Source organism: Topomyia yanbarensis, chromosome 3, assembly GCF_030247195.1.
Source record: "Topomyia yanbarensis strain Yona2022 chromosome 3, ASM3024719v1, whole genome shotgun sequence".
In the NCBI taxonomy this organism is placed as follows: domain Eukaryota; kingdom Metazoa; phylum Arthropoda; class Insecta; order Diptera; family Culicidae; genus Topomyia; species Topomyia yanbarensis.
In genome coordinates this window covers 267,567,574-267,592,471 of record NC_080672.1, presented here as the reverse complement: position 1 = coordinate 267,592,471, position 24,898 = coordinate 267,567,574, and the positions used below count along the sequence as shown (strand labels likewise).

General features: G+C 35.5%; 1 protein-coding gene across 6 annotated transcripts in view; it reads left to right on the top strand.

Moving 5' to 3' along the window:
- Positions 1-24,898, top strand: part of LOC131689849 (protein furry) — a 411,320-nt gene that overhangs the window by 308,652 nt on the left and 77,770 nt on the right. For all 6 annotated transcript variants that reach the window (XM_058975189.1, XM_058975188.1, XM_058975187.1 and 3 more), the window contains one exon: positions 13,753-15,122. In XM_058975189.1, the coding sequence (XP_058831172.1) occupies positions 13,753-15,122 (1,370 nt within the window). The remainder of the gene's footprint in view (positions 1-13,752; positions 15,123-24,898) is intronic.

The following is a 24,898-nucleotide window of genomic DNA, read 5'->3' as shown; positions in this document are numbered from 1 at the left end:
ACTGCACGACATAATGCTGACTTTTTTTTTCGAAAAACGCGCGCGGCTTAAATTAATCAAATATATACTTGAAGCGTAGCGCCGTTCAACTACGTCTACTACCGGTAACGGTCGACTAAGAACTTGCGAGATAGCGCATGTAGGTGCCTTGGATGATCGCGAAGGGCTCAAGCATTTGTACGTTAACGGGTTTGTTGCGTGATCCTTCCACAGAACTAAACAAGTAAATAAAGAAGTAATAATGGAATATTTGTTTAATGACATAAACTCTTTTCCATGGGATTCTTGAGTAATGAAAATATACTCAGTTGCTAAATTAGACTATCTTCTCCCAACTGAGTTTTATTGGATTCTGAGATGATTATGACTTTCGTTGGTTCAGTATTCGATGAAAATTCACTGAAAAAATTCAGTTTGGACAAGAAAATGTTTTTTTTTTCAAATAACTTTTTTCCTTGAACGTTCCCAACTTGAATTTTTGATGGTATGTAGAGAACATAATTACCTATCGTCCTAAATTTCATCCAAATCAAAGATGGTGATTTCTGTAAATCGACTTTAAATTTTTAAAATCGATTTTTTCATTATGGGAGTCAATGAACAATTTTTTCTGTATTTTTATTCAAAAATTGGACTAATTTTGTGAAAATCACTCCTACACCATTTTTTATAGGATTTGTCATTTTTAGACTAAAGCCATTTGGAAAAAATGGTAAAAATGTTTGACCTTTTTCAAAAGACAGTGTGGATAATTTTTGGAAAAACAAAGTATGCAAAGTGGTTTTTGTGACATAGTCTCTATGTACAGAAAGTTTCATTAAAATATGAGAGGGTGCTGCCAACTCTCAATTCGATTTAGCGCGAAATTCGTTATTTGGAGAAAATCGAGTTTAAAGTTTTGCTCTTAATAGACGAAGCGTGCTTGGAAGCGCTGTAACATTCGATCTATTTTCCGGTTCTCTATGAAAATTTGGGAAAATATTGTTAGGAAGTTGTACTTTCAGATACAGTAATAAAAAAAATTCGATTTTTTGAAAAATAAAAAGGTATGTAACCCCTTAACTTTTTCGAATATTGCGCAGCTCATCATTCTACCAAGGACTTTTATTCAAACGGCGGTGGCTTATTTATATTTAAACGTCTTGTCGGAGACGCGTGTTGTTGAAAAATGAAGTCCAATTCACGAGAAAACCTGCGATTCAACTCATCATAATCACAAAAACTCACAATTGATAGGGGAATGTGTTCGGTTGTCAGCACACTTTTGGTTTTGGCTCACAACATTACTCCAATTGCACAATATATGGGATATATAGCTAATAACTTATGAAAGAAATTAATTTATTCTGTCAACTTAAAAATGTATTAACAGTTTAGTAAAATGATATTTTTTTACCATTTTGAAAAATGTTGTCGGTTGTCGGCACCCTAAGAAAATTTACTAAAAATGGAAAAACATGAATGATAATCATCAAGATTTAAAGGGAAAAGGAAATTTATTAATTTAAACAACCATCAAAGGCATTATGAACATCATTCTTCATCATAACCACAATACGTGTATGTGAAAAACTAGTGTGAATATTACGCACTGCTAAGGCACTGATAGATCGCATTCACTACAATTAAGTTAGTTTCAGGCATTCCATTTTTACCAAAGCTTCAGACAGAACAGATAGAGGTCAGCCAAAGGAGGAGCAGGGTTAAACCCTCCCCCCCCCCACCAAATTGTCTGGTCGTGACAATCTGGTATACACAGTGCTACCTAGCGGTGTAAACACGACCAAGTGGGCTTTCTTCATGTAAATGTAAAACGCTAAACCGGAAGTCGCCTTCCTGGTTTTCAGAATGGTGCCAAAGATCGAACTCTGGTATCTATTAGTAAATCCCGTTCGAAAATACCCATATTGATTAGGTTATTGAGAGTATTTGACACAAAAAATGGGATGCCGACAATCGATTTTAGAAACCTTTTTGAGAACTGATTAAAAAAAATTTGTGGCGAACATGTCGGTGCCATTCAATGTTGAATCACAAAATAGAATAAATTTACATCGTAAATATTCAATGCGCATACTTTTTCGATCGATTTACTTATTTCTGTAACACTATGCAAATCATCAAAAAAAAAACTTTTAAGTAGAGTTTCACTTGTTCAAAAAATATATTGGTTGTAGAACAGAACATTCGAGTCTGTTTGCTTCAGCAATCGGCGCAAAAAGATCTGGTTTCTGTCAAAAGCTACATAGGGGTGCCGATAACCGACCAGTGCCGACAACCGACCACTTTCCCTTACAATTTTTGCTGGCGTCATGATAAATAACTTTGTTTGGGATTTCTATAGTTTGGTGAATATGTACTGAACGCAAGTTCTTCGTGGCAACTTAACTGTTCTTGGTTGTTGTAAGCATACTTGAACCAAATAAACAATTGCAGGAGATTACGGAAAGAAATGTATTACCCCCTTAAATAAAATTATGGTACTAATCCATTTAGATGCGTAATGAAGGTTTATGAACCTTTTCTGAAGACATCTAAGCATAAGAAAATAATTGAAAGGCAGCAAATATTGTTCACATTGTGTTTTTGGTATGGGACCACTGTACGGTGGAGTCGAAGAAGACACGCTAGTGCAAACTGTACCCGAAGACGGAACTTCCCCAAGAAAAGTTTTTCCTCTCTAATTTATTGAAACGGGTGTGTATGTTTTGACCTACCTCACTTCGTTTAACGCTATTTCCATATGAACCCACTGGTGGCGATTTAGGGCGAGGCCGCACTCAATTCGACTAACTGTCAAGCGAAACGGGGTTCAATGGGACGGTGAACGCTAAATTGATATCTAAGCTTCATGAAGAAGTTCGGCGGAGGATTAAGTGAAAACGATGATTAAATGACGTTTGATAGTAGGAGACATTTCTTATCTGCTCGCCTGACGGCGAGGGATATGGTTGGTGACGCCGGGTGGTCATATACCCACGCACTCTTACGAAAATAAAGTTGTAGAAGAAGACCACGGGAGTCATGAATGGTGGCAACCATGAATTGAATACCCATGGATGGTGGGTTGGGGGTAGCCGATGATAAATTTGCTTCGATAAGAAAGCATGTCTCCTGGCACTTGAGTTATGTCGTTGAAAAGGGAGAGGAAAATTGGGCTTTCTAATTTCATTTTTATTGAAAGGATGTTCACAGTTTCCGTCAGAAAATTACACCGTCTTTTGTCAAAGACCCTATAAGGAGCATTGTTTCCGTCCCCATGAATGGTGAATGAAAATATTTTTTTATTCTCGTGATTGAGGAGGAATGAAAGAATAGCTATCCATTGCAAGGCGATCTTTTGTGTTTTTATAAGGCGGATAATGTGTTTTTTGGCACTATATAAGTTTGTGTTATATTATAGCATAGATAAATAGGATTAAATAAAGATTGTGTATCCAATCACCAGGTACTCATCAAATCAAACAGATATTGATCTTGATTGAGTTTCAGTGCTTTACAGTGGTGAGAACCTTCTTAGTATCTTTTTCGAAAAATAACTGCGTATTGATGGCACGTGGGCTGCGAATTGCTAATAGCATTGTTTTAACTTGAAAAGGGAACAAGTCTACATGCATGCACTAGTATGATGCTGCGGTTTGTTACTTTAAGTTTTCATTCGCTGCGGCGCAGGTATTTATTTATGTTATATACACTTTCAATTTGATCAGCAAAATAACTTGCAAGTACTTTTGGAGAAAATATGCTTAAAGTTGTTTCGACAGTTCTGTGAAATGAAATCTACTCGGTTTAGTTGGTTATCACACTAATGTGTTGTATTAAAGTAAAGGCAATATATCGAAGAGTTCAGTAAAGGTTTTAAATTTGAATGTTGCTTACCGTAAATGCACGTGAATATTGATTGACTTCTAATTTTTTAAATTATTGCGTACATTTATTTTATAGGTAACTATAAAAGTTGCAAGATTTTTTGCAATGATTTTTTCTCGATTCAGTTTCAATAACCTGTAACAATGTGAACCTGTATGTGAGAGCATCGAAAGCTATTTCTGTCCAACGTTTTAGCTGAAATTGAGGGATGAAAGCTCAAACTGTTTTGTCACAGTCACAGCACCAAGGTCCAAGTTGAAATGATTCATCAATATCGAAACAACACGTTTCGTCGCTCCAAACAGAAAGTAAACCCATTTGGTGAACATATTTTTCTAACGAGATTAAAAATTAGTTCGCTTGCATCAAAGGTTCGCTTCACTCGAGCACGTAGTTTATGTTCCGGTTTTGTTATTTTATACATTGTTTCTTCGAAACGAATCGATGCGATGGTTCCTTCAACTTCCAATCTTTTCTTGCAAGGCGTTAAATAATATTTTCACACCTATAAGTAAACTTTGTTGAAAAGGAACTGCTGGTATGATGGTTATAAGGAACCGAAGCGAGTTAACGCGATCATTGAACATTTTTTTATTATATAGGTTGTAACCATAGACTCATTCACCTCTTTGTCGGGTTAGAGAAATATCTTTGAGAAAAATTAATCCTATGTGCGGGGTTGGGAATCGAACTCAGGTGAGCTGCGTACAAGGCAATTGATTTACCAACTACGCTATGCACGCCCCGATCATTCAACTCAACATGACTTTATTGTTCAGCTGATTTATGGATGTTGCAGTATTAAGAACGCTGAGAAAATATATTCATAAATCTGCTATAAATGGGTTTCGTACAGAAAGCGTTTGTAAAATTTACGAATTTTCCGTACATAATATGAATCATTCATAGTCCGCCTCTAGGAAACGTTTTCATTTTCGTTACGATTTTTTTTCATAAAAACCAAGGCACTACAATTGTTGTCTTATTACGCATCTGTTTTATTGTTCAAACGATTAGTTTGATGAAATACACGAAAGTATTTTTAATTTTTACGAGTAGCTTTCGTAATATGAACAATTTTGTCCGAAGAATCACCAAAATAATTTTGCACAAAAAATCGTATCGCTGAACCAATTTATTCGTAAATCTGCTAAAAATAAGTTCATCTGTGGATTCGAGTCTTTTCGCGCATTGTAAATAGTTGGATTCTTTTATTCTGTGAATTAAAAGCATGGCGACTTGATGAACGAAAATTTGCGTAATTTTAAATATTTAGTGCACGAATTTTAGCGTAGGAAACGAAACTATGTTTGCTGGTTGAAACGAAATATTTCGTTAATTTACTAAATGTTTGTAGACAGTACGACTATTTCGTTAGGGGAGACTGGGATTTGTTGGCCAAGTTTTTGCTTTCGGATTTTCTGCACTCATTCTGATTATACTTTTTGATAAACGGTTTGTGTTATCATGAAGATACAACGCTTGAGTACATATGTCAGCGTAATAAAATTATTTTTTTATTTAGATCATAGTAAGCGATGCCTAGTTTTAATTTTAATCAAATTGTAAGGAATATTCATACGAACGCTTCCTCCAAAGACACCCTGTGAATATATTCGATGGTTTCGCGTCTAGTGAATTAGGTTAACGTTTTGCCTTTCTCATCTAGAAAGGGTATGTAATCGGGCGGAATTTCTACTTTTTAACCCTCTAGTTCCCACACCGCCTCTAGGCGACCTCTTTAAAAATCTAAATAAAACTTCTAAAACATGATTGTATGTTGTCATCCGCACTAGTATTTCTTCCCAACGCTCACACCTTTCATACACATACATTGTCTGAATAATCGTAGCTTTCTGTTAAAGGCAATTGAAGCTCAAAGTTGAAAATTCAATGGAAACGTGGAAAAAACTATTTTGTGTTTAGTGGTAATCTTCATTAAATAAATTTTAACTATTTTTGGAAATTTTAATAACCAAAAAAAAATTTTTTGAGTGGTCTGTTAGTAGCATTTTACTGTAGATGTGAATTGGTTTAGTGGAATAATTCGGAAGTTTAACTTTTTGGTAAAACACTTTGCCCGCCTAAAGGCGGTGTTGGGCACCTGGGGAAAAAAAAATTTCAGTCTTTTGTGATTACTTATCGTACCGAAACTAGCTTTATGTGCAATTTTAGCTGAAAAGAAGCATGTTTTAAACTCTTTGGGTTAATGCTGCTGTTAGAATATGGATGTCCTTATCATTTAATTATATTTAGGGGAATCTGGGGTAAGTTGGCGGAATCTTTTTTTCTCCTTTTGTATTAGACATATGGCGCTGTTTATAGTCCTGCACTTCAAGTACTGTGTGATACATTCTCCCATGTACTTATGTTGCATTACATTCTGTTTCGTTCACGCTAAGTTTTCGAGCATATTAGAGTGAAGAGCCCATTTTAGTCGTATTAGGGAGGGTGCCTCACTATTTCATTAATTACTCAGAATACAATTGATGCGTATGAATTGGCATTAGTATCTTTGCTTTCCAATGCGTTGAACAAAGATGGCTAACGCTGCTCTAACCACCGGCTTCACATGGTTAGGGCAAAAATAGGCTCATTACCCTAGGTGAAGTCTTTAAATTTCAGCATTTTTGTTATTTAGAGCTAGTTCAAAGCTATTCTACGAATGACTAGATTTTTCGATAGCGCGCGAAAAGAACTTTCTGTGGTCGTATATACAATATACGTAACCACAAACAAAATTTGTTCTTTTTTGTTCGTTTGCTTCGGAATTTTACCTGAAGAATCTCGAAAATTCTCATTTACATGATCTTCTTAAATTAAAAAATAAAACATGATAAGTGAAACCATCGCCAGCAGACACTGGTCTCCCCTACTATAAAATAGAAGTCAATAATTAAACAACCAAAGCACTAGAGAAATACTCTTTAACTTAGGTAATTTGCGTTCTGGTGGAATCCAAAATATAAACCATCTGAATTCGCTTATGTTCAAGTAACTAGAAGAAAAAAAGTTTTTGTTTTTTATTCGCCCAGGTGCCCAACACCGCCTCTAGGCGGCCTACTTATTTTAAGGTTTTAATGAAAAATCCATTGCTTACATGAATTATCAATATTATTTTCGTTATTCTCTTCACGAAACCCACCTACAAAAGTTTTTTCAAGACAAATAAAAAATTGGGCTCTAGAGAGTTAACCGAGGCCCGCAAGGCCGAATCTCTTATATCATTCGACTCAGTTCGTCGAGATCGGAAAAAGTCTGTATGTCTGTGTATGTATGTATGTATGAGTGTATGTGTCAAATAATTTTAGATTCAAATGAAAGGTATAATCTTCCTATCGGTCGCTATTGAATTTTTTATTGATCCGACTTCCGGTTCCAGAGTTCGGGTTGAAGAGTACGATCACACAGCAAATTCCCATATAAACTGATGTCCAAATGATGCAATACATATTGAAATGTGTGTAACATTACTTGGATTTGTGTGTTTAGATCATTAATTACCCATCGAAGTCGCTTTGATCACATTGGCCACCTATGCCGGTTCTTGATGCCCCCAGGGAACTTGCCAAGTCCCTAAGTTAATGTCATACCTATTTTCAGTGAATAATTCACCGATTTTTACAAACTTGGTCTCAAACGAAAGGTACAGCGTTCCCACTAGCTGTTATTGAATTTCTAATTGATTCGGCTTTCGGTTCTGGAATCACAGGGCGATGAGTTCGAACACGCAGCAAATTCCGATTTCAACGTATATGGCGATGACTGTAAAAAGGTGAAAATTTTTCCAAAATGTATCCACAACTGCTTGGATTTGTAGTTCTAGGTCACTAACAGCCATTCAAAGTTTCTTTGACCACCTTGGCCACCATCGATGGTTCCGGAAGCCCCGGCGAAAGGACCCAAATTAAAAAAAAAACGGTTACGATTTCTCAGTGATGACTGGATCGATTTAACCAAATTTAATCTCAAATGAACGGTGTTGCGTCCCCAAAAACTGTTATTAAATTTTATTTCGATCCGACCTCCTGTTGCGGAGTTACGGGTTGTGGAGTGTGGTCACAGAGAAAACTACTATTCAAACTGATACCGCGATGAATGCAACAAGGATTTTTTGAAGCCAAACATCTCCCATTTGCAGTTCTAGGTTACTGACGGCCCATCTAAATTTTGTAGGCCACATAGACCACCATAGACGGTTCTGGAAGTGCCAGGAAAAATCACCATCTTTCAAAATTAAAAAAAAAAAAAACCCATTAGTTTCATATCAGATGCTTGGGACGATTTTTACAAACTTTGTCTCAAACGAAATGTATATTTTTCTTATAGAGTGCTATGAAATTTTGTACAGATCGGTTTTATGTTTACGGAAATATAGTATGAATCGTCCGGTCACATAAGAAATTCGCATTTAAGCCCCCTGCTTATATGGGAATTTCTTATTTATTTGTGGGCCCTCTGCCCATTAAATTTCAGAAATCGAATTCGTATTTGATGCCAAATATCCTTCAAATGCATGAAAAGACGAGATTATATATTAAACCGAAAACAATATTTTGAGCAAAATAGACTTTTAGAAACTGTTGATTTCGCACCATTTTGCATTTCTTTTATAAATAGGTTATGCAATCCGTCGGAATTTCGACCTTATAACCAAGACCCGCAGGGCCGAGTAATTTATACTATTTGATTCAGTCTGAGGAGAACGCCAAATGTGTGTATGTATATATGTGTGTATACATGTGTGTGTGTATTAGAGTGACAAAAATGACCCCTATCGGCCCACCCCTGAGTCGATTCCTAGTCCCACCAGGAGTACTTGCTCCAAATTTGAAGCAAATCGAACAAGTCTAGCTACCGGACCAACGTGCCTGAAATTTGTATGGAATTTTTCGACAATCCACTAGCTCGCATTTTCACCGCTAGGTTGCACTATATGCATCGTATCGTCACTGGAAGTGAAAATAAGAAAGGTATATTAATTCTCTTCAACTTTGTCGAAGACTGCTAGTCAATGAGGCTTTGTTGAAAGAAGTTATTAAACTTTCAACGAAGTGATGTCTAAGTCAGTTTTGCATGGGGCCAGCAGAGCATGGTTATGTAACAGTACTCAACAAACTAAACATTTTTGTGAAATAACGGTTAGGTTTAGCTCAATAGTATGTTCGTTAATCAACCACTACCATGCGTCTCTTGCAGCCATATCTTGAAAAATCATTTTTTTCATACCTCGGGCAGAAAGGGGCAAAATAAGATATTCATTTTCGGAAGGTTCACTAATTTTCAAGTAGCATTAACTACAAGCGATCTTTCCGAACTGTTTCAAAAAAAGTACAACCACTTTGAACATTATAATTTGAGTTTAATGTACGATATCTTATTTGTTCTTCATGTCTGAGCGAGAAGGAAGGCTTATATCGACTAATGACAAGTATACGTCCAGTGAATAACCGTTCAACCCCAATCGGAATCTTAACTAAAAAGATATATTTTCATTTGAATAACATAGGTTTGAATATAGTTTTTTCAAGAATTGATGTTCTATTTCACCTTTGAAGCTCTATAAAAAATCTATCTTTCGTCCTCAAGACTTTTGAAAAGACTCTATACAAGCTATTTACATACAAAGAAAAATGTAAAATTATGAAAAATCCAACACAAAATTTTGAGGTTTTGTCCGGCTAGGCGACACTGTGTGACGCGTTGTATTTTTTCTACTTTGCTACGTCGAGCTATATCCAGGTAACCAACAAGCATTAGTGTATGTAGTAAAATAGTATATAATTCGGATTTCAAATGCCTCTTGTTGTATATTAGCATTCTTTATGCATAACTGTTGTTAATCAGCATTCAAAGAACTGTTTAAAAACTTCTTGTCAGTAAGCAGCATTCTGAATGCACAACTGCAGTAAAAAGCATTTTTATGGCACGGCAGTAATGTATCCGTATATTTTTTTTCCAAAAGCGACTTTAAAATAGCATTTAAATCGTCTCAAATGCTGATGAGGTAGCCGTTAAGACGCATTTTGCATGCTTATTAGTAACCTGGGTTACCCAGGCCGGGTAGCTCCGTGCAGCGTGCTAGCTATCACCGTGCTAGCGAGAGTTCTCGCTAATCGGTGCTTCTGCTACTTGCTAACTCTAACTCATCGAACCAGCACAAGTACTACCTCAAGGAATATAGCCTTGACACGTTAGGAGCCAATGAACAGGAATAGGACACGGTGCAAACATCGTTCTTGTACACATCTGCTAGAGACTCGCACAAATGAACTGTATGAGTACGGTCCAGTGACGAGCTATAACGAAATCAGTGAACTGGTAGCAACAGCTAGGGACCGAGAGTTGTATATGAGCACAGCCTTCACCTGAAATTGCCGCATCTAGTGCTTCCGGAGGAGATCGAGACACAAAGAAAAGAGGTAGCGAAAGTGCTTGGACAGGTCTTGCAGTGGGTCGGTTTTCTGCCTACCCCTTCCCTATGGGTGATAATTTCAGGTACCTGTTTGCAGACTCTTCCCAAAAAAAAACCTTACACATATGTACACACAGCCATTGCAATTTTGTTTACAATCACACAAGTTACAATTTTATGGAAGACATGATGTCTCTATCGAAATGACTAAAATTGTATTTCACTTATAGGTGAATTAATCACTGAAACGTGTATTCCTCTTTAAGCGCATTCGTAAAGGCAAACATAGCTCCGAATAAACAATACTTCTAAAGTGAAGAGTGTAGCACGAAAATAGTGTTTTAAAACACTGTGGTGCATTGTCCTACATTGGAAAAGTGAATCATAACATTGCTTTTCTAAGAAATGTAAAAAAATACTTGATTTTCCAAAGCAGGCCATCTCATCAAATGGTCGTTAATCCATTTATTATTTGTTTTCAAAGTATGTTTACTGACCATCCCTTCACCCCTTGTGCAATCGAGCATAAGCAAATTACGAACGGGAGGCAATAAATTAAAATAATATAGTGTACAGTATAGTTCATATTTTGATAACAGTTTACGTTGCCAGTATGCGGTGAATTATTATTTACCATCCTTCTCGCTCCCACTTCCACACTTTGTAATACATTTAGTGTATGCTATGTAACCATCTGTTTCCTATTAATAAAGAATAAACCTATCCATAACTATATTCTGAGTCGGCGATGTGAAATTTCATTGCCAAATGCAAATTTTCAGAATAATAATAAACCGCAAACCAACATTCATATTCAAAAGCCTCATTCAATGATTTATTTTCAAAGCAGCTGGATTTTCATGCAAAATCGAACACCTTCATCTCCATGCAACACTCCATCATTCACCACCCAAAGTCTTTATCAACAGAAACCAGATTGGGAACAGGCTTCCATGTAAAGGATACTCAGAGTATATTTGCTCGAAAATCCAAGGCTGTTCCCCGTAAGAGGCATCCACTTTACAAATGAATATATAAATAAATGAAAAGTGATTGAGATGATGGTAGCAGTATGAGTGTGAGACGATACAACAATTGCCTCTTTTATCTACTAGGGTAATTTCGGGAAAGAGCAGCATCTATTCCAATTGTCGGGGTGAGATGCCACACGACGACATTTTTCTCTGAAATTATAGAAGTGTTCGTGATCAGACTACTTTCTAAAAAGTCCCAACTATTTAACTGATACATGATTTACCATAAAAATTGCTCCATTCATGGAAATTTTACGTGTAACTGAACATTTTCAAGACATAGCGATGCAGCTGGACGCACATAATGATCAGTAATATTTTTGTAGGTAAATGAAAGCATTGTTTGACATCTTCGGCGTTCTAATTCTTTGGAGAACAAACCAACATAAACGAGATGAAAAGAGACCGGTATCGACGTGGCAAATGTCACGAAACTACCCTATGCTAAACATGACTTGTGATTTATTTTTCTTTTCATTACTGACCAATTAGCAGCTCAGTTTCAAAATTACGGCGAATACCACTGACTTTCAATTGATATTCCATGTTGAGTCTGGCTCACGAATCTAAACAAATAATCAATTACAACAACTGCTCGAATGACCAAAGGTTGATTGTCACAAAATGCAGCACAAAATTGATCGTCTTATTAACAGTCGATTGTCAAATGAAATGATGGAAAAATAACAGAAACACATACAACATGTAACTTAAACTAGAAGGAGATTAGAAACTGTAGCATCACAGAGTTCTTTTCCATAAGATGTTGCAAAAAAAATACCATTCTGCGCTTAATTCATACTTTGACTGGAATCTACACAAGCTTGCGAAGTTTTTCTTATTTTTGTATTGTGCTGCTGCTCCATCAGACATAAAATAAATTTTAGAAAAGTTTATCAATAGTTTCATAAAATTTTACATTTTTGAGATGAACAACTGAACTGCAGTCTTTCAGTCTTCCAGTCTTCCAGCCATCCAGTCTTCCAATCTTCCAGCCATCCAGTCTTCCAGTCTTCCAGTCTTCCAGTCTTCCAGTCTTCTAGTCTTCCAGTCTTCCAGTCTTCCAGTCTTCCAGTCTTCCATTCTTCCATTCTTCCAGTCTTCCAGTCTTCCAGTCTTCCAGTCTTCCAGTCTTTCAGTCTTCCAGTCTTCCAATCTTCCAGTCTACCAGTCTACTAATCTTCAGGTATTCCACTCTTCCAGTCTTCATTAAAGTTTGTTATGAATATATACTAAATTCGTTACTGGTACTTTTAGCATGTATCAGGCAACTAGCAGTTGGGAAATTGGATTCTGAGATGATTACAACTTTGATTGGTTTAGTTATCGATAAAAATACGCTGAAAAAAATCAGTTTGGACAAGGAAAAGTTTTTTTCAAATTACATTTTTCAATTGGGTTCACAGTGCACGAAGTGCAATAGTTTAAGCGATAACGTTTTGTATTCTTTGGCTTAGCACAGGTCAAATAGTAATGAATATTCTGTCTTGATTTTCTTATTCACACATTTAACTGAAAATAGTGTGACATATATTACACTTAAATAACGAATCTCAAAATTTTAAATTTAATTTAAATTAAATTCACATGAAATCAGCTCCAAATATTAAAACAACAAAACAGCTATAGGTCTGTCTAAGTATTATGAAGAAAATGGCGCAAGACTTTTCTTTACCAGGGTTAGGTCACCTTTGGTTAGACGTTTGCGACGAATTAGCAAAGATCTTGAAAAAATCTCTACCAAAACGTAAGCTTATAGAAACATTATAATTGGATTTTGCTTTCCTTGTATACTTTTCTTTTTTTTAAAAAAAAAACGATCCCCGAGTTACCAATAAGCAAATCGCTCCTATCAAATCAGATTCTCGCTTATACGAATTGTTCATACTCCCGCAGACCCGGTCGACCTTTCCCCTTTTCAGCTTGGGCGACTTGACAGCTTGCCATAATTTCCATATCATTCCATTTAATAATTTAAATACTCCTAAAACTGCAAGACCACTCTGATACAGCAGCATAGAACCAAGAAACGAAGGATAATCAATCATCGAGGTGCGACGCATAGTCTAGAGCTATTAATTAAGCAGCTCCTTTTCCATTGCTCTTGCCATTAGCTGCGTGTGATCGATGATTCATGAATATTCCATATAAACAGAAGAGATTTGTAAATGAAATTCACCCAAGAAGACGGAACCTTTCACCAGTCTTGTGATGTGTCGTACGCGTTTCACATATGCTTACTGAAACGATATCAAACGAGTTTCATATCAATCTTCTAGCACAGCACATATTGTCGTAAACACTAGTCATTATAAATAATAGGCAATAGCACTTTTGAGCACTGGATTCAATTTGCTTTCTCTACGCATCAATATGCTTCGTCCCTTTCTGTACCACTAAAACTAAACATTTATTTTTTTCCAACTCCTACAGGTAATCTTCAGCCAATCATCGGATCTGCTCGAACGACAGTCATCCGCTGCCTCGAGTACGGATGAAACATCCGGAGCCCAACAGGATCTTAGCGGTGGATCCAAACGAGACGACGGGCCTCCTGACTTTGGTGTCTTCAAAGATTTCGACTTTCTCGAATATGAAAGCGAAAGTATCGAAGGTGAATCGACTGATAACTTCAACTGGGGAGTCCGGAGAAGACCACTTTCGGAAGGTGACAGTGAACCACTGTCCGTCACTAAGACGCACTCCAACATCGACGAGAGCTTAAGCGAGAGGACTCCGGTTCTGAATCGGCGTAAGAGACCGACTGCGGATGACTCCAGCGATGAAGAAGTAGAATCTGAGTCTCCCTTAGACGAGGAACAACGTCCGATCTTCTCGAAAACCTCCTATCTCAGTGGACCGCCGACAAGTTTGAGCTTGAGGGAGCGAAGGCATCGCAGGGATTCGGTGTCTCGTAGTGATACTAGCGGATCCAGTGCTGGAGATCTCGGCGACATAACTCCGTGTAATGCATCTCCTCATTTGCCCGGTTTGTTATCTTTCCGTGCGTCGATTCGGGACGAAAGTGAAGAGGTTTGGAGAAGAAATCTTGTTGGTTTGTTGGTGAATCAACCATCCGGTCATGCCCCCGATCTCTTGAGTCAGCTGTTCAAATTGATCAAAGAACTATCGCACAGATCGATCTCCATTTCAAAAGAGTGCATGCGATACTTTACTGGAACGGGAGTACAATTAGGTCACCGTATATCCGTTTTATCCGATTTGCTCTCCTCCAGAGGCGAACCGCCCAAAATATGGTATCATCAAACTCTAGTGACAACTCCTAGACTGTTTGAAAATTTAAGATATGGCGTTTTAGAAGTTCAAGAGCACTTGGAAACTTTCTTCGATAGGAAAGACACAGTTCTTGATAGTTTGGATGCCGTCAAAACATCTTGCAAGTTAGCTTTATTTTCGTCTGACATTGACTCGGCAAACGAAGGCACCGGATCGAACCTCATCACTTCTATATCTACTGATCCCGCCACAACGGAGCTTTTGATAGACCTTGGGCGCGGTTTATACAAGCTAATGTTCCAACTACTGCTGTTGATTGAATCGGACCACAAGATCGCGATTAGTGTTGTTCAGAACTTGCGCCAAAATGAAAAAATGCAAGACCTGTCCAACCTGTACGTTTCGGTGCGCGGTGCACTGCTACGTTGCATTGACGATGCTGAGATGGAATCGCTTGACACTTCAACCTCTACGGAAGGAGAAAACACACCCACTCCCTCTCCCGGGCTGCTGATGAACAACTGCGAATTCGAGAACAGTCTCATCGAGCTGATTGACAATCAACGGTGAGTATAATAACAGTCTATCGAATAATCGATTAATTTATTACAATGTAGTTAATTTTTTCTATCCTGCTCAGATTGCCTTAGTGTTCTCAAGAAACGGTAAAATATTTCGATTTAGGTTCTGAAACTGAAGTCACGAATAATGATGATAGCACCTTTGACATTTTCAATCTTGGATAACGGGTTTACAGCTTAAACAGCAATTTAATTATCCCGCCCAATCATTTTTCACGATTCGAAGCCTTGGAACCGTTAAACAAGCAATCTTTTACGGCTAAATCTGGATGCTAATCCTTTTGACATAATTTGGTTTGGCTCATTTATTTAGAATCCTTCGTTATCCGGTTTAGTCCTTCCCGAAATTAGGAGACTAAAACACCCTTTCATTCGCTTTGTATCTGAAGACAAACTATTTGAGCGGAAATATTATCACCAACATTAATAGAGTAGAACGGTCAATGTTAATGAAATTATAAACCCTACATGAATATTTTATCATTTCCGAGCATGTTTAATGTGTGTTTTAAGCGACAAAAGCGTTTTGCTACTACTGCCGGTGGCTGATTGATGTTTTAATCCGCTTCATGAACAACTGGAGTAAATATTTATTGCAAGCTTGAGCGAATTTACGAAGCACGCTGCCACCGCTGCTGCAGCACTTGTTGGAGGAAAATCGGGAGCTTACTGTTTAGGACTGATAATGCTACTGCGTGGTAACAGCGCCCTGATTCATCTCTACCCCTACTCGTCCATTCACTCTATACATTGAAGTATTTTTCATGAATTTTAAAGTATGTAACCAGCTAAGAAGGAATATGTTTTCTTGTGTTCATAAAAAATTATTATATTTGACTTAGTTTGTCATCAAAGGCAGAGCGTCGTTGCAGACGAGAATCCACCAATATTGTTCTTAGCTACTGTTTTCTTCTTCGTTCTTTTAAAACCAGTATTGCAAATGGTGGAAATGTGTTTAAATTATCAACAAATATAGATTTTATTCTACCTTGTACATTTTCTTTCATTTTATATCCATGTCAAAATATTTACCGCCTCTTCGAATTTGGTGAACCGTCCAGCCGCTTTGCCGTCAAAATTGGACGATCTGCTGTGTTTTGATATTATTTTTTAATGTGAAGATTTGTGATGAATTGTAGTTATTATTATTGTATGTGTTTGTGATTTTAAAAAAATGGTGGTTTTGCGCCCATCTGAGAAAGGTGTCCAACTCAGATGGGATTTTTCCAATCCTGACTGTCCATCTACACTCTAAAGTCCAATGGACGTAATAAATAAATAAATAAATAAATAAATAAATAAATAAATAAATAAATAAATAAATAAATAAATAAATAAATAAATAAATAAATAAATAAATAAATAAATAAATAAATAAATAAATAAATAAATAAATAAATAAATAAATAAATAAATAAATAAATAAATAAATAAATAAATAAATAAATAAATAAATAAATAAATAAGTAAATAAATAAATAAATAAATAAATAAATAAATAAATAAATAAATAAACAAATAAATAAATAAATAAATAAATAAATAAATAAACGAATAAATAAATAAATAAATAAATAGACGAATTTCGCGCCAAATCGTATTCAGAGTTGGCAGCACCCTCTCAGATTCTAATGATACTTTCTGTATATGATATATGTATGTATATTGCATATTTTGTTTTTCCAAAAATGATCTAGACTGCCTGTTGAAAAGGGCCAAACTTTTGTTTACCATTTTTTTTAAAATGGCTATTGTCTAAAAATGACAAATCCTACAAAAAATGTTGTAGGAGTGGTTTTCACAAAATTAGTCAAGCTTTCGAATAAAAATATTAAAAATATTCTTTATTGACTCCTACACTGAATAATATTGATTTAAAAAATTTAAAGTCGATTCACAAAGAAACCCCATTTTTGATTTTGATGAAATTTTGTTTCAAGATAGATAATTATGTTCCCTACCTACCGTCAAAAATTCAAGTTGGGCACTTTCAAGGAAAAAAAACTATTTAAAAAAAAACTTTTCCTTGTCAAAACTGATTTTCTTCAGTGTATCTTTATCGAAAACTAAACCGATGAAATTCATAATCATCTCAAAATAAAATAAAACTCAATTTGTGAGAAGATATTGTCAAATTTAGCAACTGAGCATATTTTTATTAAGTGGTTAACTACTTTTTTATTTCGATTATAGAGGTTTTAACCTTAAGGTCATTCGTCTCTTCGGATCAGAAAAATCTCTTATGAAAAATTTCTAACCCCATGTGCGGGGTAGGGACTCGAACCCAGGTGCGCTGCGTACAAGGCAATCGATTTACCAATACGCTACGCCCACCCCCAACTACTTTTTCATTTTTCATAAAATCGAAATTTTTTGTTACTTTATCTGAAAGTATAACTCCTTGAGAATGTTTTTCCAAATTTTTATAAAGATCCGAGAAATAGATCGAAAGTTATGCCCTTTTTAAAATTTCGCGTTACCCCATCAATCATCTAATGTTTACAACAACTTTTAAGATATTTTTATAATTCATACTATTTGCAGTCAAAAGTATAATTTTATTTTTAAATGTGATTCTAAACGCTATTTTAAATTAAAATGCAATAAACTAAAATTTTCTGAAATGTGATAGTTCCCGAGATACTTTAAATTTTGTTATAATAACACAATTATTTTGTTTTATTACGGCTTTTTCATAAGTTTCTCCATCAACAACAATAGGTTTTTCAAAAGGCCCACAACATTTCCCGTAACTTTCTCTTTGCCATCAAGGCGGTATTGTAACCCATTTGAAAACTAGATAAAAACATTCAAAATATTGTTTAACCATATGGTCTGATGATTAAACTATATAGTTGAATCATATTTTGGTTATTTTCATGTAACTTTCAAATGGTTTCCAATATCGCCTTGATGTTAACGAGAACGTTACAGGAAATGTTATGGGCCTTTCGAAAAACCTATTGTTGTTGATGAAGAAATGCGAATAACTTATGTAAACGTCGTAAAAAAAACAAAATAATTGTGTTGTTAACACGAAATTTGAAATATCTCGAGTACCATTACATTGCAGAAAGTTTTTGTTATGAGGATTTTGATTTAAAATGGCGTTATGATTCTAATTCAAAAATAAAATTGTTTTTTTGACTGAAAATAGTATGAATTATAAAAATATGTCAAAAGTTGATATTTGGAAAACTATTGTATTGAAACCTTCTCTGTGATCCAAATACACTAAAAAAGTTTCTTTTACGTCTTTAAAACGATAAACATTAATTTGTTGGCATTTTATGATAGGGTAACGCGAATAACTTCTAAAAAGAGCATAATTGGAGCAAAATTCCAATTATCTCGAAAACTATCGCATTTTGGAAGATTTTGGTTAATTTCATTTTGATTTAAAATGATACTTAAAATCTTAAACAGTTTTGTTGTCCAAATAGGGTAATCGAACAAAAACAATTGAAACTAATGCACGTAAAAACGTCTACGCCCTTTTAAAAAAATGCTCTTGAGTCAAAATAATCTTGTTGACTGTGGACAATGTTTAATCTTCTATACCTGTGAGGCTTGTGAAGTTTCATCGGAATATAAGATGGTCGGTCACGATTTTGAAGATTTTAGGACGGATTTTCGTGGAATTCCTCAATATGTTTAAGTTGTTTTACGATGTACATTATAAAAGATATAGTTCAGTTCTCACTATAAAATTGTTAACTAGTTTTTGAGTAAATTGAGTAAAGAGGATATTGCAATATCGTATTTTGTTGTGATGTATACTACGAAGTATAATATTTGATCTACAGAAGTGATATTTCTAATTTTTTCCCTGATCATAGATAATAATATTAAAAAACAATTTATTTATATTTATTTTTTATGTGATAGTTATGAGCTTGAATCAAAAATTATTTAGTAGGCGCGGTATATGAATAAACTATGCGCCATTAAATAGTCTTCATGTTGTTCAAAGGTTACTTTAGTGTAAAATAAAAACTGCAAATGTTATATAAATAAAACCGTTTTTCTAAGGAACGCCCTAATGCATACATTTAGATTTATCGTATCGGTTTCAATACTAACATTTTTGGATAGTATGAAAGATAGAGCTTGCGTGTTTTCAGCAAAATTCGTGTAAAATGTGTTGTTCCACAATTTCAGACGGCGCCGGTGGTTGAGTGGTAAGCGTGACCGCCACTCATTCCAGTTGGACTGGGTTCAATTCCAGCCGAGGTCGTTGAGATTTTTCTGAGGTGAATAAATCTGTGGTCACGTAAAGCCGTTGGTCCCCGGTCCATGAGTTGATGGATCGATATTTAGTCCAGATAGTAGAGTCACCTCTCTGGCGTCGGTAAAGAAGAACTGGAATCCAACTTCTATACTTACTGACAAATGTCCTCCTCCCGAGATACTTGTGGAGTGCGCAGTAGTATATACGGCCTCTAGTAAAAGCAAGTATCGGACTAACCATTCCTTCCCTTTCCTTCCGCGATCTACGTTCGGGCCTGGCCGGCGCCGGTATTGATCAAACCTTGGGATTACCAGGAGTTGCACATTGAAAGATGTTTCGCTATTCCCAAGCATAATTATCTACTGATTCCCTGTGCAACTTCAGCTAGTCCAGATCGATAACGGAGTAGCAGCCAGGGGTGGTCGCACAAGCTCAAGCTTAAAATGTGTTGTTCCACAATTTCATTGAAGACAGTCAAGCTCTATTTCGAACTGCTAAAAAGTTAAGTTTTAGATCTTCTCAAAACTAGAACCACCCTAACGTCTACTTAAACTAAAAGTACAATAACTTTCCTAAACATTTTAGAAGACTAAGCTATGTAGTTTTATAAAAAGTTAAAAATCCTTCTCAATTTACATTCTAGACCATTGTGCACTGTTGATTTTGACATTTCGAGGGACTGTGAGTTACTTATTGGTGCATCCATTATGAATCAAAAACAAAAGTTAGAGGCAAGACCTTGGTTATGCGCTTGTATATACGTACCAAGTGTAATATGAATGCAACAGATACTTCCACAAAACACATCTACCGAACAATCAGTAGCTATTTTTACTTTCAACGCTCTTCAAAAAATTATATTAAAAGATATTTCGGCTCGACCTTCGTTTTCAACTAGAATATTTAAATAACTACTAAGAAAAACTACACAAAGTTACAAAAGAGTGTGCCCAAAGTGCAAAATAGCCGAAATGGCCAACAGCTCTAGAGTGCCATCCACCGCTCATTACAAATAATAGATATCAGTTTCCGTGTATTGAACATAACCTATTAGATCACAGTTTGGATAAATGAGAAAGGCACAATCGAACCACTAGGTGGTTTAAAACAGGTTAAAAAGAAATGGTTTCAAGGGAGCATCTGGTGTAGCGATATGAGATTTTTCAGTTTTTATGATGCCATTACCCGAAATTCAAACTTTTTTCTATTTTTTATAAAAGAAATGTATAGAATTCGCTCAAACTTTCAAGATTTTTTCCGAGGCCCGGAGGGCCGAGTCTTATATACCAATCGACTCAGCTCGACGATTTGGGACAATGTCTGTGTGTGTGTGTCTGTGTGTGTGTATGTAAAGGACAAATTCTCATTCGTGTTTCTCAGAAATGGCTGAACCGATCTTATCCAAACCAATTTTAAATGAAAGAACTAAAAAACAGTATAAACGCTATTAATTTGTTTTTGATTCTGATGTTTAGTTTTCAAGATATTAATGTTTGAATGCGTAAAGATGGCGTTTTTAGCAGTTTTTTGGATTATCTGCCGAAATTGACAATATAGATTAACAATTTATATGTTTTAGACAGCTTTAACGAATGCCTTTCGAACGAGCTATAGATTGTTGAAATCGGATTATTATCAAAAGAGATATTTAACATTGAATGCGGACGAAAGATTTTTATCATTTCCCATTGCCAGAAATATGACCAAAAACATGTAATCTATTATTAACGCCAAAACGGCTTATTTTAGGTCAATACCATCTTCGGAGAATTTAATGGAGGTAATGTGCCCTTTCTTTTGGTATTATGCTTTTGCTGATTAATCCCCCTATGAGTGAGATATTTTCACAAATTTTCTTGGAAGTGATTATATCGAAATGATGTCTTCAGTAAATTTGTAGCTCTTACTTTTGCGAATAACTTTACTAAAGACTTTAAATATCTATTTTGAATACTTTAAAAGTTATGGCTTGTTGTTTGTTGATTACTCTTTGTCGCCCATTTATTGTTCAATATAGTAATAATCCATTGAAATAAGCTAAACATTATTTCGATAAAACGGATTTTGTATTTCATTTTACTATCTACAACCGCTAGAAATAATCACCGAACACTTCCAAGTTGTCTGGAAGGAACTTGATAACTTATCAGTACAAAAATGTTCATTTGTGCGAACCTTCTGACTGCAATTTTTCAAACTTATAACCATCGGATCGATCTGAAACATATCGGAAAATGAAAAGCGAAATAAATAACTCCAAGCAACGGCGTAGACAAGAGAAGGTTTTGGGGTTTAACACCATACAAACCCCCCCCCCCACCACACCCAAAAACAAAATATTGGATTGAAGTTGAAAATTTATTGATGCAGACTGATTTAATTCAATACTACAATAACAATTATCTGATCCGTAGATTGATAACCTGTTGTTGTAAACGTCATGAGGACCTTTGATAAATTTTCGGAATGGGGTCCTGATATGTAACTGATCTATTGGTCTTGATTTCACAGTTGTCTAATAGCATCAATATCAAATTCCTACCTGAAAACATTCCAATAGAAAATTCCAGAGTTCTGTAATCAATCATAATCCTAAGATTTATTTTCAAATTGAGCTCGTTTTTGTAGAAATTTACTGTAATAAAGGTCTTTATTTAATAGGAAGCGAAGTTAGAATTGATTTACTGTCTATGAAACCTAGAACTGCTCACCAAAAAAATGCATGCATAATTTGCTAAAAATGTTTTTGTCTTTCTCATTCACTCTAAAATTCGTCAATCTAATCCCGACCCGGAGAGCCGAGTGTCATATGCCAATCGACTGAGTTCGTCGAGATCGGAAGATGTCTGTGTATGTATGTATGTGTGTGTATGTGTGTGTATGTGTGTATGTGGAAAAAAATGTGACCTCTGTTTTTCAGAGATGGCTGGACCGATTTGCACAAAGTTAGTCTCAAATGAAAGGCACAACCTTCCCATCGGCTGCTATTGAATTTTTTATTGATTGGACTTCCGGTTTCGGAGTTACGAGTTGAAAAGTGCAATCACACAGCAAATTCCCATATAAACTGAAATGAAAAATTTTCAAAATCAAATTTGTATTTTTGATGCCAAAGGACTTTAAAATGCATGAAACATTGAGATGTTTGATAAAAATTGACTTCTTTTGACTTTTGGTACATTTTTGCCTGTCTCATATAGAAAAGTTATGCAATCACTCCAAAAATCGTCAATCATACCGGCCCGGAGGGAGTATGCAGTGAGGGGTTGCTACTTTAAAATTAAAACTAGTTTAAAATTTCTTAACAAGTTGAAAATTTTCGGCAGGACCTGGACCTCCCGGATCTTTCTCCATGATCTGCCGCTGGTTTCAAGCGATGTTTCAGTTTCACATAGTATCTCAAGATCGTGTCTGTCGATCCATTGAATGTATGTGCAAATCGTACTGAACATGTAATATTCATTTCCACCATTGTATTGAACATAACCAGCCATGGAATCGTAGTCTGGACAAATGAAACAAGCACAATTGCACCACTAGGTGGATTAAAACAGGTTTTTATTTTGGGAATGCGTCGAGTTGAGACGAAAACGTAATATGATTAATAACGAGGATAACACTTTCCGAATGTAGAGAGAAATTTATGAAAAATGACGATTTCCATTCGATTCTAGCAGGTTCTGATCGATTTTGATGAGCATTTGATTTTTGTTGTATGACCAATTATATGTATAGGTCAAATGTTCAAAAACAGTAAAACAGTCAAGATAGCATCATTTTGAAACCGCCGATTTCGGAGGTTTAGTATCTTCGATGAGTTTTACAAACGTTAAACAGCGCATCATTTGATAAAATAATTTTGACGGTATATCGTCCAAGAAGTATTTATGGTGAATTTTCTCAGATTAATATTCATGACTACAATAAAGTCTCAACAAATTTGCTAAAGACACGAACTCTGTTACTATTTTCTGAAAAATTAATTCTGCATAATTTTAAAACTTCAAAAATTACGGTTTCGGAATTATGCCGTTTGTACAGTATGATCGATTTTCACCAAACCCCCACCAAACCGAATTTCTGGCTACGCCGCTGATTTCAAGTAAGTAGAAACAAAGTCGTTCTACACTCGTTCACAAGAAACTTTTTCGAATGCTTAATATCTATTATAATACATTGAAACCCCGATTTTATCAGCCAAATATGAACATATGTTTGATGGGCTCTAGCAGACGAACAAGACTGAATTCGAGTAAATCCTTTCTTGAGCATGTTTCCCCTATCATAAAGATGGAAATATGCAAAAATGAAAAATTCATCATAATCAGAAATAGTTATCAGACTACATCAAGGGACGGGAAGAATATTTTAACAGCTTCAGTTTATTATAAAGAAAAAAAATTGCCCGATTTAGTCAATGTCCCCATTTTGTCAGCCTAAAATACACCATGAGATTGATAAAAATGGGTCTTTATTGTATGTATTATTCACTGTGTTTCACATTTTTGTAGATTTTTTATTGCATCGAACTACAACAATTTTTAGGTAATTTTCAAGGGGTTATTTTATAGACTTCTTCCAAAATTTGGCGAACCTATTCCAATTCGTATACCAACTAATTGGTATACTTAACGGCTTATATGTTGCAGATAGAGAAAATACTGAAATTTTCAGCTTTTTTCCTACACAATATTACGAAAGCTTATTAAACAATTTTTCCTAATAAGTTTGTGAAAATTATAAACTATTTGAAATTTTTTAATAGTTTTATTTTTCATTTAACCGTGATTTTTTAATAAATAGTGACCATCGCTTCACAACGTAGTCTATTTTTCATGGCTTGCGGTGAGCACGATCTCTCGAATTGCTGAACTGAAAATTATGGAATAGAAATTAATTTTTAGTATTCTTTACAGATTTAACTGGCCGCGCAGATAGCTCTGAATTGGACCCGCTGGTGCCCTAAGACGATTTCGCTAGATTTTCAGAGCACTGTGCACACAGTGCATTAGCGCAAGTAACGCAAGGTTATCGAAAAGTTTCGCGAAAATGAAAATTCCATTAAGGATGATGATTTTCCCAAACGGTTCGTTTTCGAGAGGTTTTTATTTGTTCTTTGGCATTAGGATTAGCGATAATAATTCAAATCAAGGATACTACTGGGAAGTCACCTTTAGAAAAAGTCGATGTTGAAGTAAAATTTGGAACTATGCACGCATGCGCTTCAGAGATAGCGTGATATCAGGAGCTGCGATTTCATTTCAACGCTTTTTTGTGCAAAGGGCGATACTTACAGATGTAAACATAAGACTTTTTTCATACATGCGAATGAGGGATTTGAAACGGAACAAATTAACCTAAAAAATTTGATTCTACGATATTGCTTTCTTAAACTACAGCAAAAAATACAACGGGCGAAACTGTATTTTTGTTTGTTTATTTAAAGTTTCGCCCTCCACGCTCCATGCAAACAAACAGGGCGATACTTTTTTTGCTAGAAGTTTAGAGGCGAAACTGTTATTTTCGTATT